The sequence below is a fragment of the Alexandromys fortis genome, unplaced genomic scaffold, assembly GCF_014885135.2.
Source record: "Alexandromys fortis isolate MF-2015 unplaced genomic scaffold, M_Fortis_MF-2015_v1.1 scaffold_149, whole genome shotgun sequence".
In the NCBI taxonomy this organism is placed as follows: domain Eukaryota; kingdom Metazoa; phylum Chordata; class Mammalia; order Rodentia; family Cricetidae; genus Alexandromys; species Alexandromys fortis.
In genome coordinates this window covers 119,465-134,888 of record NW_026068025.1, presented here as the reverse complement: position 1 = coordinate 134,888, position 15,424 = coordinate 119,465, and the positions used below count along the sequence as shown (strand labels likewise).

General features: G+C 41.6%; 2 protein-coding genes across 6 annotated transcripts in view; one reads left to right on the top strand and one right to left on the bottom strand.

Moving 5' to 3' along the window:
• Positions 1-1,308: 1,308 nt before the first annotated feature.
• LOC126514631 (zinc finger protein 39-like) lies at positions 1,309-13,770 on the top strand. Of its 4 annotated transcripts, XM_050163620.1 has the most exons (5): positions 1,309-1,428; positions 2,613-2,753; positions 6,637-6,763; positions 9,806-9,898; positions 11,323-13,770. In XM_050163620.1, exons 1-5 carry the CDS (start codon positions 1,426-1,428, stop codon positions 13,065-13,067), a joined length of 2,109 nt encoding a protein of 702 aa, XP_050019577.1. In that variant the 5' UTR covers positions 1,309-1,425; the 3' UTR covers positions 13,068-13,770. The 4 variants fall into 4 exon arrangements, with proteins under 4 accessions (XP_050019577.1, XP_050019578.1, XP_050019579.1 ...); XM_050163621.1 differs by lacking the exon at positions 9,806-9,898; XM_050163622.1 differs by lacking the exon at positions 1,309-1,428 and having other exon boundaries at positions 2,636-2,753; positions 6,598-6,763.
• LOC126514633 (zinc finger protein 39-like) overlaps positions 5,053-15,424 on the bottom strand; it is a 48,351-nt gene continuing 37,979 nt past the window's right edge. Inside the window, exon 6 of one of the 2 annotated variants that reach the window (XM_050163632.1) lies at positions 5,053-6,180. In XM_050163632.1, coding sequence (XP_050019589.1) covers positions 6,139-6,180 — 42 coding nt within the window. In that variant the 3' untranslated portion in view covers positions 5,053-6,138. Of the gene's footprint in view, positions 6,181-11,801; positions 11,860-15,424 lie in introns of those variants that run through there. The other variant, XM_050163633.1, reaches the window with a different exon arrangement.

Genomic DNA, 15,424 nt, shown 5'->3' with positions numbered 1-15,424 from the left:
TCTTAAGTGCCAAAGTGGTTTGGTTTATGCTATGTGAATTTAGCGTCAACGAAAATGAAAAAAAATAAGAAAAAAGAAAAAAGGACGCGAAGTGAAAAGTGGCACACACCACTCTCTCTGGATGAAATTTAAAAAATTAAAAAACAGAAACTAGAAGTCTAGCTTTTTGCCCAGTGGAATGGATTTCTAGCTCTTGGCGCCCTCTGCAGGAGATAATGTGTCAGTACATCTGTTTGTCCTTTTTTTTTTTTTTTTTTTTTTTTTTTTTTTTTTTTTTTTTTTTTTTTTTTTTTTTCTGGAGCCAGAGCCAGAAAGATGCTTAATTTGCTCTAAGTTCCATTAGGCACTCGCCTTTTCCACCTGCAGCAGCTTTGCTCCGTGGGTCCGGAGCGGCGGGGTGGGGGTGGGGGTAAGGAGTGGGTGTCTGAACTCTCTTCTCTCCAGGGTCCTCTGACAATGGTCCCCCCGCTCTTGGGCAGCTTCATCTCTGCCGGCACAGCGCCAAAGGCCCTGGCTTCCAGCATTTTTGTAGCCACTACAGGGTTGTGTCAGTCAGGTGATTATCCCGTTAGACCCGTCAGGACTCCCCCTCTCCCCCAGACAAGGTTTCTCTGTAGCTTTGATGCCTGTCCTGGAACTAGCTCTGGTAGACCAGGCTGGTCTTGAACTCACAGAGATCCGCCTGCCTCTGCCTCCCGAGTGCTGGGATTAAAGGCGTGCGCCACCACCTCCCGGCTCTGTCAAGAATTTTTAAATGACACTGTGCCTCATATTTTATTTGTACTTGACATCCTCTTTCACAGATGGCTTGTTAGATTTGTCAGCTTCTCTGTTCTAAGATCTGGGACCAAAACCAAAGAAATAAAGATCAAAGAAAAAGTTGCTGGAAATTTAAAAATGATCGTCTTTCTTTATATTTGTGAACAACACGTTTCTACATTTAATTCACCATTCATGTGACTTTAGGAACAAGATCAAACCCCAATCCACCCGGAGTGAGCTTTATCTTCAGACAGTTGCAGATAAGGGGAGCATAGTGGTCAGCTCCTATAATCTCAGCATTTTAGGGCTGAGGCAGAAGGAATGTCACGAGTTCGAGGCCAGCGCGGTTTGCACAGCAAGACCTTGTCTCGGAAAAACAAAACGCAAAACAAACAAAAACCACTCGTAGAGGTCTCTATTCAGGTAGGCTGTCTTAGTCAGCCACTGATTGGTGCCATCTGCGGTCACTCAGGGCGCGAGGAGGGGGTGGGAGCTGAAGTTCGATCCAATCAGGCACGCATCCCGGGCGCGGGGGCGGGCCTTCGCGGGTTCGCTAGTTCGCGGGTCTTTGTCTCGCGCCATCTTAGCGCCTGGTCCGTCAGCTGAGCTGGGCAGTGCCGGCGCCTCGGGCCTGTCCACTGAGGGAGGCGGACGGGGGCCGCCATGGTGAGTGCTGCCCGCGGGAAGCGGCCGGGGCAGGTCCTCGTCCCCTCCGCTGTGCTGTGCGCGGACGGTTTGGCTCCCCGAGGCCTGCGCGGGGCTGTGCTCACGGCTTCTGTCGCCCCCGGTGGGCTGAGCCTCCAGGGAGACTTGTCCTCAGCCGCACCCTTCTCCTCTTGGTCCAGACCCCGGGGCCACAGCTGCTGTGTCTGGCGTTCCCTTGTCTAGCAGTGACAGCCCTGGACGCTAGAGCAGCCCGAAGTGTGGGCTGAGCCCGGGCTGCCGCGGTCCCCTGCATCCCGAAGGCTCTTATTGGGCTGGCAGGAATTCCACACCGAATTCGAGTCCTTTGCTGTGATTATGTTTCTGCTCCCAATGTACCAGCCCGATGGATCTGTGTGCACCATACTCCATCTTTGTAACTTCGTGATGTGTGCTTGGTAATCTTGATTGTCATCTTGGTTGGACTGACTGGTCCTACATTAGTAAAAACACACCTCTGGCTGGCTGTGCGAGGCCCTTTCCAGAGGTGGCATTCCAGTGGCTCTGGCCTCATGAATAGATTAATCCCTCGATGAATCCATAGACTGCTATGTTTTATTGGGTGGTGCTGAAAAGTAGGGGTCGGGACAGAGCCCTAGGAAGTTTGTCACGAGAGTGGCCATGGTCGTCAATGAATCTATGCACGTCTTCACATGCTTAGAAACATTTCACGCTCCATTTAAAAGCCCCATTTCCGCTAACTTTGTAAGAGCTCAACTAGAACAGTTAAATAATTCAGAATTCCTGCATCTTTGGCTGTTCCGTAGCTATAATTTATTTTCCACGGAACTTGAAAGTTTTAAGTTGATATTATTGAAAGTGTCTTCTTAAGACAATGTGACCTGCAGGGCAGAAACTTAAAAGGTTTTTCTACACACTATAGCAAAACCTGTGCTAATAATACTTGTGTTGCTGCCATAGTGTCTAATAATTTTGCTATGCTTTTGAGGCATTTTTCAACATTTGCTTTTTTGACAGCTTTAACAAAGGGTTTGACTGGTGCTCAGGGCCAAGCTCACAAGACAATAGTGTGACGCCTTCATGGGAGCCTGAGGGCCATTCTGCTGAATCATGCTTTAGTTCATGTGTCGTTGCACTGAAATGTGGCTCCCGGTCACTCCTGTGGCATCCTCCACACTGTATTACAGGTTTTACAGAGGAACGTGCAGCAGGACAATCAAACTCTTGACACTGGAAGGCAGAAGAGAAGCTACAAGAGGTCAGTGTCTTACAGTCACTGCAGATGGTCCCAGCGGTGCAGAGCAAGGAAGCACAAGGCGCCAGTGAAGGTAACTAAGTAACCATAGACGGTAATAGACGTGTGTGTTATCGTCTTTATTTCTTCATTTAGAAACAGTAGCATGAGAATAAATATATATACACACAATATGCTCTTTTGCCAAACGTGATTTATTGTAATATGCCATAGCAATCAACAATTGAAAATCCACAAGAGCACCACCAAGATGGATCAGTGGGTGAAGGTACTCAGATGGCTCTCTAGGACCCCCAAAGTGAAAGGAAAGAACCAAATTCCATAAGACCTCCTCCACATGTGCTCTGTAGCACAAGCATGCACATACACCAAATTAAATAAATTATAAAGTCATGTGACCTTTCAATAAATGCAGAAAACCAACGGGAGAAAATCCGCCTTTTGAGACGAGAGGCTACAACAGTGTAGGGACATAAGATTACATTTTGCTTGTAAGTAATGTCATACTTAATGAATCAATGAAGAGAAATAAGACATATCCATTCTCGGTAGCTCTCTTATCACTGCCCTAGAGGTGCTCTCCAGGACCTGTGGCCGCAGTAATGATTGAGAGTCATGTAAATTGGAGGATGAAGGACATAATCATTTGGAGATGAGGTGACACTGTGTTCATTAAAAATATGACACATGAAAAGGTTGAGCAAAGTAACAAAGGTCAAAAATAAAACTAGCTGTTTCTCTACACAAAGAACAGTCCGAGGATGAAGCTGAGCAATTCCAGTGAAGGATACCAAAAGCAAAACATTCAAAATAACTTTCTCGAAAGATGTGAGATCTTGATCACTGAAAACTACACTGTGTGGTTTGTTTTGGGGTCACTGGCTGTCACCTTTCCACCTGCTCCCTTGGCGCTAGGGCCTGTGCTTTCATAGAAGGAGGTAGGGATTGCGTTTCTGTCCTTTACGTCATTACAGATTTGCTCAGGATGAGGCCTGCACACTCAAATGTGTGTTACTGTCTCCTTGTTATGGATAGAAGAATGACTTCCACAGAGAGGGCATCCTAAAAATGTAACACCAGGTACCGATTCCTCTCGCCCTACCCTGCCCATTGTCTTTATTTAAAGGACCCCATACATACTATACTAATGGGTATTTAAAGGGGGGACCTGGGGACCCAGGGCTCTAAGGAAGGAGGCTAGGGATTCTACAGTGTGAGAGAAGGTGGCTCTGAGGAACTATATCTGAGGTTGTCCTCTGGCCTACATGGACTATACTGTTTGGTTAGCCAAGCTAAGTGGGGATTATACACCTGGTATTGGAGTGACCACAAGGTGGCATTTGATTTTTCATCAGCATCAGGAGTGGCAAATGCTGTGGATGTTTTTATATGGTGAGGCTGACCTCTAAAACCAAGTGTTACTTTATCTGGAGATATGATATTTTGGAGTTAGCTGCGGTTAAAATAGTGCTAGTCCCTAATATTATAGAAGACGGAGAGGCCTTCCTCACTGCACTGTGTAAGGACACCTCAAGGAAGTTGCCTTTATAAGCCTGGAAAGGCCTCGGTGGAAACTGAATCAGCTGGTTTTGGTCCTGCAGAACTGAGAAAATACTTTAAAGGAGATTATCAGGTATTTTTACTTCTAAATGATAAGGAAATCATAACCCACATTTCCCCTTTGCATTGAACTTAGTTGGCATGTCTTATACAGTGCTGGTGCTGATGAGGTGGGTCTGTGTGTTGATGTTTGAGTTTTGTAGACAGGGTCATGCTATGTAGACATGGATCCTCCTGCCTTTGCCTCCCAAATGCTGGGATTACAAGCCTACCAAAGCTTGCCTGGAAAGACGGGCATGCTTATCATTCCCTTTCCCCTCAGCTGTCATGCTGCCTCTTAGGTTAAGAGACATATATTTTTATCACGAGAAGAAAGACTGTTCTAATTTTTTTTTTTTTTTTTGGCTAAGAACTTTACAAAGGGCTCCTGCTTTTAAAATTGGCTCAGCGGTTAAGAGTTCAGACTACTTTCCCATAGGACCTAGGTTCAATTCCCAGCATCCACATGGCAGCTAACAACCATCTGTAACTCCATTTCTAGGGTATGCAAGACCTTCTGGCCTCTCTGAGCACTGCATGCACATGGTACACACACACACACACACTTGGGGGGGGGGGGGGGGTGGGAGAGAGGGAGGGAGGAAGGCAAAACACCCATCTGCATAAAATAAATAATAAAAAATGCCCTTTCCATGTCTTTGAAAATGATCACAAGATTATACACTCCCACCAGTGGAACTGTGAATTCAGTGAAATACATTAATGTATTAATATTGAGCTTTTCTTTAGTCCTAGAAGAAGTATTTAAGAGTGTTTCTCAGTTCCTGTGGTCCTGTCACTGAATGTTAGTGTTTCTACAAATTCTGTTCTTACTTCCTTTTTTTACAGCCTCTTGGGTCCTTCAGAAGCCATTTCATTCACTTTGTTGTCTGTCTGACTGAGGTTCTTCTGTTAGTGAATCTTACTTTTCCTGCTAAGACTGTCTTTTGATTGCTAGGTCCTGTCTTAGGGTATCGTTTGCTGTGAAGAGACACCATGACAATGACAACTCTTCTTGTTTTTTAAGATTTATTAATTAATTATGTATATGGCATTCTGCTTGCATGTGTCTCTGCAGGCCAGAAGAGGGCACCAGATCTTTATTACAGATGGTTGGGAGCCACCATGTGGTTGCTGGGAATTGAACTCAGAACCTCTGAGCCATCTCTCCAGCCCAACAATGGCAACTCTTATAAAGGAAAACATTTAACTGGAGTGGCTTTACATTTTCAGAGGTTTAGTCCATCATCATCATGGTGGGGGGGGTATGACAGCGTGCAGCAGGCAGACATGGTGCTGGAGAAGGAGCTAAGGGTTCTACATCCTGATCTGCAGGCAACAGGAAGTGAATTGATTATCACACTGAGCATAGTTTGAGCATACAAGACCTCAAAGCCGACCCCCATAATGACTTACTTCCTCTGACAAAACCACACCTATTCCAGTTCTTCATTTGCATCCTTCCTTGTCTACCTTCCCTGAGTTGGCTTTCAAAACGCTGATCTTAGATTTAAGAGGCCGATATAAGGACTACTATAAATGTACTCAAGTTGTTGGAATTAGATGGTTTTGAAAAGCAAAATCCCTGGTCGTCAGTCACCCGAACATATAACTTTATAACTCACCACTGCCCAGGAATCACCTTTGTGGTTCTACTTATAGGCCCATTAACCATCCATGGTGCTTTTACAATGTGACCTCTGTGGTTTGTTACTCCCGAGAGAGAACTCACTATGCTATCCATGAAGCATAACCTGCAGGATGCTTAGAGTCATCATTACCTGTTCTGCAGTGACATGTGTCTTTGTTTAACATCATTTCAAGGGTGTGGGTGTGCCGTCCTCACTCAGACTAGATTATCAGGCCAACTGTGGACAAGGTTTCTTTCTTTTTTTCTTTTTCTAAAAGAGAGAGAAAGAAATAGTCTCTTGTGTTTGTTTGTGTGTGTCTCTGTGTCTGTTGTGTGTCTGTGTCTGTGCGTCTCTGTGTGCGTGTCTGTGTGTATGCCTGTTGTGTGTCTGTGTGTGTCTGTGTCTGTGCGTGTCTGTGTGTATGCCTGTTGTGTGTCTCTGTGTGTGTCTGTATGTGTGTCTGTGTGTGTGTCTGTTACTGCAGATTGAATCCAAGGCCTTGTGAATGTTTTACAGCACATAATCCATCCATTTTTGTTAGGAATGGGAATTCTCTAGTAGTCGTCTTTTCAGTTACTAACTTAGTACAGAAGCAAGGTTAGTGATTTTCCCTCCCGTGATAGAGAATATAAACTAATATGCAGCCCGTGTGAGACACCAAACTCCCGCATTCCTGTCTTCTGATAGGCCCAAAAGCTTGAGTTGAGGAGAAGTGTTTGATTACAGGGGTTGGTGTCCTTTGAGGATGTCTATGTGGACTTCACCTGGGAGGAGTGGCAGGACCTGGATGATGCTCAGAGGAAGCTCTACAGGGACGTGATGCTGGAGACCTACAGGATTCTGGAGTCCTTGGGTGAGTAAAAGTACCCAGTAGTATAAGAAGCACTTCCTTTCTTAGTAAGAACAGTAATCATGTCTGAAATTTGTTTGTACTCTCACACACATAATATTATATGTATGTATAGACCTACCTCCAGAAATTGGTAGGTCTATGCAGACCTAGCACATGTTTATATTGGGAACATTTAAATTCTCTGTTAGCTATTCTGAAGCATTTAATCATTTTCAACTCTGGTCATGCTTCTGTGCCATACTGGCTATCCAGGTTGTACCCCTGAATGCATTAGCCATCTTCACTCTGTCCCTCCTTGACATACTCTTCTAGGCCATGCTAACCACCCTTCCTCTGTTTCTCCGAGTGAAACTTTGTCTTCCACTTATAAACAAGTGTTTATCTTTTTGTGCCCAACCACATCATTCCATAACTAAGCAAAAACATTCATCAGTTCTTGCTTGAGATAATTTTGGGGTTTCTTAGTGAATAATATTCCCTTATACATAAATACCCTTTTAAAAGGCAAGATCTCATGTAGCCCATTACCTTGAACTCATGATCTTTCAAAATACTGATTTCATTTTCTTTTAAAATATTTAGTTATAGCTACGTTATAAAGATAGTTCTATTTCTATTTTTTGAGGGACTTTCATACTGTTTTTCATAGTAATAATTTTATAATCCCAGAAACAATGTAGAATAATGTGTCTTTCTATGTGTCCTCATCAGTATTTGTTGTTTGTGGTTTTGATAGTATTCTAGCTGCAGGTGTTTTGATATTTCACTGTGATTTTGATTAGCATTTTCTGATGTTTACAGATATTGACCATTTATTGATGAGTTTGTGAATTGTTTGTATGCCTTTGGGGAAATACCTATTCAAGTTGTCTTGTTCAGTTTTTAATTAAATTATTTTTCTGCTGTTAAATTCCTTATGTATTCCAGAAATTATCCTCTTGTACAATTTCAGACTTTTTCTTTCATTGTGTCTGTTACCACTCTGCTCTATCATTTGCTTTTCTGTATAGAGGATTTACATCTATGCAATCCCAGTTGTCAGTTTTCGCTGTTGATGACCGTGGTTTGAGGTCATGTCACAATCTTTGTGCCGGGTATGATTGTGCATGTCTGTGTTTCCTGCACCCTTGAAATTGAGGAGGAAGCATTACTTGGGCCTAGAACTTCCAGACCAACCTGGTAATGTAGGAAGGTTAATCTCAAAAAGGAAATAAAATCTTTGAATCAATATTTAGCTTTCTGTATTTTATTTCAGCACTGTCAGATCTTGCATTTATGTTTTAGTTATATTTTAATTTGGTTTCTGAATATGGTAAGATATAGGGGATCTAATATCTTTCCGTATACAAGAGTATACTGAGTCTGCTATTTTCATCTGTTCAAATAGTTTATATTTTTCTTATTTACACTTGAGGATTCTTTTGATAAGTGAGGACATATTTCTGACATTTTTGGTAGCTCTTTTTTGCATTCTTTTTTTTCTCACTGTTAATTTTTTATTTTTAATGGTTTCTGTATTGATACACTTTCATCTTTTTCTTTTGTGTATCCACTATATTGCTTAATTTTATATGTTCATGTGTTTTTTAATAATGGTGGTTATTATCCTTTCACTTACTGTGTAACATCTCTTAAGTGTTTCCCATAGGGCTGTGTATTAGGAAAGCTTCTCTAGAGCAATGGTTCTCAACCTGTGAGTCTCAACCCATTTGGGATTTGAATGATCCTTTCACAAGGGTCACCTCAGACCATCATAAAACACAGATATTTATATTATGATTTGTAACAGTAGCAAAATTTATAGTTATAAGTGCTGGGCATGGTAGCACATGCCTTTAATCCTAGCACTCAGGAGGTAGAGGCAGGAGGATCTGTATGACTTTGAGGTCAGTCTTGTCTCTAGAGCTACTTACAGGACATCCAGGGCTACACAGAAAAACTGTCTTGAACTCCACTGTAATTTTGTTTTGTTTTTTTTGGGGGGATGGCTCAGCAGTTAAGTGTACTGCCTGCTCTTCCAGAGGACCTGGGTTCAAATACTCGTATGACCACTCAACAGCTGTCTGTAACTCCAGTCCCAGAAGCTCCAGCCTTCTCTCCTTGAACCTACAGTCACTTAATGAACATGGTTCATAGACATATGTGCAGCAAAACATTCATACAAATAACATATAAATGAATGCAATTATTTTCTTTTTCTGTTTTAAAATATGAAACATGTCTTTAATCCTAGTACTTAGGATTCAGAGGCAGATGGATCTCTTAGTTTGAGGCTAGCCTGATCTCCAAGACAGTCAGAACTACATAGTGACACCCTGTCACAAAAAAGGGAACAAAACGAAATCTGACCACATTATTCTACACCTGAATCAGTTCTGCTGTGGAGGCTCCCACCCTTTTGTTTTCCTTAAGTTTTTGTTGAGTCTTAGCTCCAAAATTCAGATTGCTTAAACTTTTTTATTAAGTGCATACACACATGCCATGCCATGCATCTAGCGACCAGAGGACAGCTTGGTAGACTTGGTGCTCTTCTTCCTCTGTATGGATCTTAGGAGGACCTTCCTTTGTTCCTTCCTTTTTTTTAATTAACTGTATTGTGTCTCTTTAAGTAGTCTTAAAATCCATTTTTAGATTTCCCTTTCCTATTTGTTTTTAGTACTGTAGATTAATGTAGAGATTTATATATACTGGGCAAGTCTGTCACTGCACTGTATCCCCGGCACCCTTTTTATTTTTTATTTTGAGACAGGGTCTTAAGTTGCTGTGACAGACTTTGAACTGTAGTATTCCTCCTTTCTTAGTCTCTCTGGCATTTGAGATCACAGAACAGAGCTGCGTTCTTTGCTCTCTTTGCTTCCTTTGTCCCATCTTTACTTTCTTCCTCAAGCCATTTAACATTACTTACTTAAGGCAAGAATATGAGGGTCCACTCACAAACTGTGCAGATCTGCCTAGAAATCACTCACTTCCCAAAGGTGGTATCTTTCTGCAGTGTACTTGACTTAGCATGTGGTAAAATCTTATAATATTTCCCATTATCAGGTTACTGCATTACCAAACCTGAGGTGATCTTTAAGTTAGAACAAGGAACTGGACCGTGGAGAGTAGAAGAAGTTCCAGAGCAGAGTCGGCCAGGTCAGTGAATACACCCTGGACAAAGAGACCAGAATGACCAGATCTAATAGCCACTGGCCATGTTGAGCTCTTTTCACTGATGGCACTGGTAATCAGGTGTTTCCTGTGTACATTATCCAAGGGGAACTCTCACATGACCCTCTTCTCTCTCTTTTATTTTGTTATATATTTTCTTGAGTTCACAAATTTTTGTAGCTGTATGGAGCTTCCTAGATAATTTTGGTTAGTTGGTTAGCTGCTTTCTCTAAGTTCCCAGTTATCAGTGTTTTCTACCTCAAGCATTTTTGGCTGTGTTCATTCTTTTATCACATGGTATTTGGTTAGCTCCTAAACATTGCACTTTTATAATTAGACATGTAAGTAAGTAACAATAAAACATGCATTTACACATGAAAAGCTTACATTTTGTTGAAAAAAATAAACATAAAATATTTGGTTGTAAGATAAGAGTTATAAAGAATGTTTTATCACAATCTAAGAAATAAAACTATACACCATTTTATTTCAGGAGAAGTCTAAAGGGAAGGAATTTAAAGGCTATTGTTATTCATTTAATATTAATATTACTTTTTTTCTTACAAATTTGATATACGTAATACATAGGTGGGCATAAAATATAGACTTGAGAGTGGTTATGTCCATTGGGTAGCTTAATATACATATTTATATTGTAGTTATTCAAGCATTAACCAAGGTGATTGATGAGAACAGAAAAAGAAGCCGAGAATCTAGTCTCCTGTCCCACAGAATGAGAATCTATGAAAGTGAGGGACATTCAGCACAACCAAATCCAGCATGGAAAGGGAAAACCTAGGCTTGACAGGACAAGTAGGTCTTAGATATGAAGAGACTTTAGTGGAGCAAGGATTTCATGGTGAAGGGCCGAGACTTCTGTGTGGGTGTGTCCATCTCTCATCAGCAGTCTCTCTTGGGGAAAACAATAGACTTATGTAGAAGGCTCCAATTATAATACAAAATAGAAGCTTCCAGAAGCAAAGAGCTTCAAAGCGGGGGTACATGCACCTTACTCTGAGTGAAGAATGTCAGTTCTATGAATCTCAAAAATATCCATAAAAACATTTCAAAGAATGATGGGCATGACTGTTTCCTGAATGAAATCCCTTAGTCCAACATCGAGGTAGCCTGGAACTTCCTGACCCTGTTATAGTCTAGGGAGCATAAAATAAATTTCCATTAGGAATTGGAGGGCTAGAATTAGGTGAACATTTAACTATCTTGTGTTTCAAATGAATAAAACATTTTAAATCAATGAGGTGATGTGATTTTACATTGTAAAGTCTAATGTATAGGTTCTGTATATGTCATATCAATATTATTTTGAAATCATAATGTACTGAGAATGAGAAGTCAATTCCTCATCTTTCTGCTGTAATATGAGCTTGGCTATTCCTGTTTTCTTTTAGATGTCCAGAAAGTAAATGAACTGGATGAAACCAGCCAGGACAATCAAGAGAGACATTTGTGGGACCATGTAATTGCCAACAGCAACATGTCAACTGAGAAGAATGTTAAATTAGGAAAAATATTTAATGTGAGCTCAAACCATGTTTCAAATCTGACTGTAAAGAATGGTAATTCTTCAGGAATGAGGCCTGCAACACCTAATGTATGGCAGAATGTGCTTCCCCCTAACGAGCCTGGTAACATGCAGACTCGAAAGGAACTTGATGGCTCTGTAAGCAGGACCCCCTTACGCGCACAGCATCATAGACTGTATAACAGAGCTCCAAGTACTCGACAGCATATTCAGTGTTGCAGGCAAGAAGCAACCTACAACACAAAGGCATTCTGGACAAATAAGAGGTTTCACATTGCTCATAGTTCCAGCAAATCTGGTGAGTCTGGGAAGGCATCTGATGAGGTAGAGATGACTTGGAGAAGAGCAGGAACTTTTGAATGTAGTATTTGTAAGAAAACATTCTGTTCAAAGTTGAAGCTCATTACACATAAGAAAACACACAAAGTACAGAAATATTACAAGTGTAGTGATTGTGAGAAAACCTTCATTAAGAAATCATACCACAAAAACCAGATAATACATGCTGGAGTCAGATCCTACAGATGTAGACAATGTGAGAAAATTTTCCATCAGAAAAAACAGCAAACTGCACATCAGAGAGTCAGTGGAACAAAACTTTATGAACTTCATCAATCCGAAAAAAGCTTTAGTGAGAAGGCAAATCTCAGGAGGCATCAAAAAACCTGCACAGGTTATAAACCCTATGGATGCCATATGTGTGGGAAATCGTTCTACCGTAAGGCCCACCTCAACAGGCATCAGAGAACTCACACAGGTGATAAACCCTATGGATGTAACGAATGTAAGAAAGCGTTCTACCACAAGTCGTCCCTCACCATACACCAGAGAACCCACACAGGCGAGAAGCCCTACGAGTGTAAGAAATGTAGGAAAACGTTCTACTGTAAGTCAGACCTGAATGTGCATCACAGAACCCACACAGGCGAGAAACCGTATGAGTGCGACGAATGTAGAAAGACATTCTACTCCAAGTCACACCTCATCATACATCAGAAAATTCACACAGGTGACAAACCATATGAATGTGAAGAATGCCAGAAAACATTCAACCGGAAGTCCAACCTTACTGTGCACCAGAAAACACACACCGGGGAGAAACCTTATGAATGTAGTGTGTGCGGAAAAACTTTTCACCGTAAGTCACACCTCAAAATGCATCAGGGAACTCACACTGGTAAGAAACCCCATGAATGTAAAGAATGTGGGAAAGCTTTCTACCAGAAGTCAAGTCTCAGCAGGCACCAGAGGAATCACACAGGTAACAGGCCGTATGCATGCGAAGAGTGCAGGAAAACATTCCTCCATAAGTCCTCCCTTACTGTCCATCAAAGGAGCCACACGGGCTATAAACCGTACTCCTGTGAAGAATGCAGGAAGACGTTTTACAGCAAGTCCCATCTCACTGTACACCAGAGAACACACACAGGCGAGAAGCCCTATGAGTGCAAAGTGTGTGCGAAGGCTTTTCACCAGAAGTCCTACCTGAACAGGCATCAGATAACTCACGAGAGTGAGAAACGGTTTGAGTGTCTCAAGTGTAGGAAAACATTCTACCATAAGTCATCCCTCTCTGTGCATCAGAAAATTCACCTGAGGGAAGGCCCTTGAGTGTAAGGCAGCAAGCTCTCTTAGCAGAACCCATCAACGGGCATCAGACAAGCCAAGCGCAGGAGCTACTCCAGGAATGTGATGAGTGAGGACAGTGTTTTGTTTGCTGGCCACCTTAACAGAGAAAATCTGTGTCTCCACTAGGTAGTCTGTCTGACCATGTCACAGCCCTACAGAAAAGTGCATATATACGGTGGTCGTTATTTCCACCAGGAACACAGAAACACTCTTCTCCTCAGTTGAGTTTTCATTATCTCTGGGCCTGACGTGGCATGACCTGCGAGATGACCTTGCCATCCATTGTCAGAAAGTCACCAATTTAAGAGGTGTTCTCATTTTTATCCCAAATACTCTTAGTTTAGTTGAGGAACACTTTCTCAAACCATTGTGCATGATGTTTTGATAAGAATGCAAATCCTCCATAGCTAATTCAGTTAATGAAAATTTTGAGAGAACTTACATGCTCTTTACTATTTCAAAATTTGTACACAAGGGAAACTGCATAGCAAATTGAGACTACTTTATCAGAAATTTCACTGAATAGTTTGAATAAATTAAATGTTGATAAGTCAGTGTGTGAAACTTTTAACAAAACTTTCATGTCAGCAGTTTGTAATGAAGGAAAACTACCAGTCTTTGTAATTTTAATATTGACTTTCCAATACATGGAAATACATGTGCCAATAAACAATGAGTGACATTATTGTCTGCCAGAGTACATTGTGTCTGGGAACACTTGTGGTTGTTAGAGCTGGAGCCTGGGAGTTGGTACTAGCAGGCAGTAGATGGGGGTCAGACATGCTTTTTTCTTTCTTTCTTTTTGGATAATTTTTTTTGTTTTTGAGACAGGGTTTATCTGTGTATCTTTGGAACCTGTCCTGGAACTCGCTCTGTAGAACAGGCTGGCCTTGATTTACAGAGACGCGCCTACCTCTGCCTCCCGAGTGCGCCACCACTGTCTGGCCAGACATGCATTTTAAACAGCCTGAATTTCACAAAGCATTCCCTCATTCACATATATTCGGGTGTTTTATATTAATGAAAATTCCTTTGGCGGGCCCTAGGTTAATGGTAGAAAATATGTTTGCTTTGTATTTGTTTTCCTTTGTTAGATAGTGACTGAGGTACGAGTGTACCCCAGTGGTAAAGTATAGTGTAACATTTGTGAGACCCTGGTTTTAACCCACTCATACGTGCATCAACTAAAAATTTCTACATCAAATGCTATTTTTTTTTTTTCGAGATAGGGTTTCTCTGTGGCTTTGGAGCCTGTCCTGGAACTAGCCAGAAGAGGGCACCAGACCTCATTACAGATGGCTGTGAGCCACCATGTGGTTGCCAGGAATTGAACTCAGGACCTTTGGAAGAGCAGGCAATGCTCTTAACCACTGAGCCATCTCTCCAGCCCCATCAAATGCTATTTTAGCACACGTACCTGTTTTCTCCAATATTGTACTATAAACGTTCCCCACTTTCTCCTAGTGTAAATAAATATGCATGAAAATTGATATTTAACTGTTCCTTAAGCAAAATTTTTGTAGCTTATGAAGCTAATACAAAGGCTACCAACTTATCTAATAGAAATATTATCCATATAGAAATGAACTCCCAAAATTGTTCACAGCTGACACCTAAATTCAAGAGCTGTGAACAACAGTTCTCATTTCAGATTCAGTGCTAAGCTGGTAACCAACAACTCATCGGCCACTTATCTGTGCCCCTCCCCCAGTTTTCCACATTCCGTTCTGGTTTTGGCATCTTATTCTTTTCAAAGCTACAAAAACATAACCAATGTACATGTGATAAGGTCTTTCATTGAGCCTCGGGCTCCACTGATGGACAAAAAGCTGCCTGACAATCTCTGGTAAGGCTCCTCTCACCTCTGCAATAGGATTACAGGAACGCACCATGACCGCTGCTGGGGCTTTAAATCAGATGAGGATCTAACCATGTAAGGAAAGCACTTTGTTGAATGAGTTCTTTCTCCATCCCACCCCAGGAGTCTCCTGTACCTGTGCTCCCTTACCCACAGACCTTATACTTGAAATCATGAATAATTTTAATTTCAGAGAACAGGAACATGGAAAAAGCTTAATATATTTAAATAATTTGGAGACTAGACTTCAGTGTTTTACAGATGAAACTTGTTGCACACAAAATCTGAATGACTTATAATACAAGGAGTTTCCTCTACTTTTATATCCATTTCTTATTTTATTCTATTAACATACATGCATTGTCGGTGCAGCCTGTTCAAACTAATATGCCAGGTTTGGTGTTACATGCCTTTACTAGTACTCAAGGAGACAGGCAGATCTCTGTGAGTCCTATGCCAGCCTGGTCTACATAGGGTGTTC

What these genes read in the sequence shown, in the direction of transcription:
- LOC126514631 (XM_050163620.1), top strand. An exon ending in AGCACAAGGCGCCAGTGAAG is followed by an intron (nt 2,754 to 6,636) that starts GTAACTAAGTAA and finishes GTTTGATTACAG; the next exon opens with GGGTTGGTGTCCTTTGAGGA. An exon ending in CAGGATTCTGGAGTCCTTGG is followed by an intron (nt 6,764 to 9,805) that starts GTGAGTAAAAGT and finishes TCCCATTATCAG; the next exon opens with GTTACTGCATTACCAAACCT.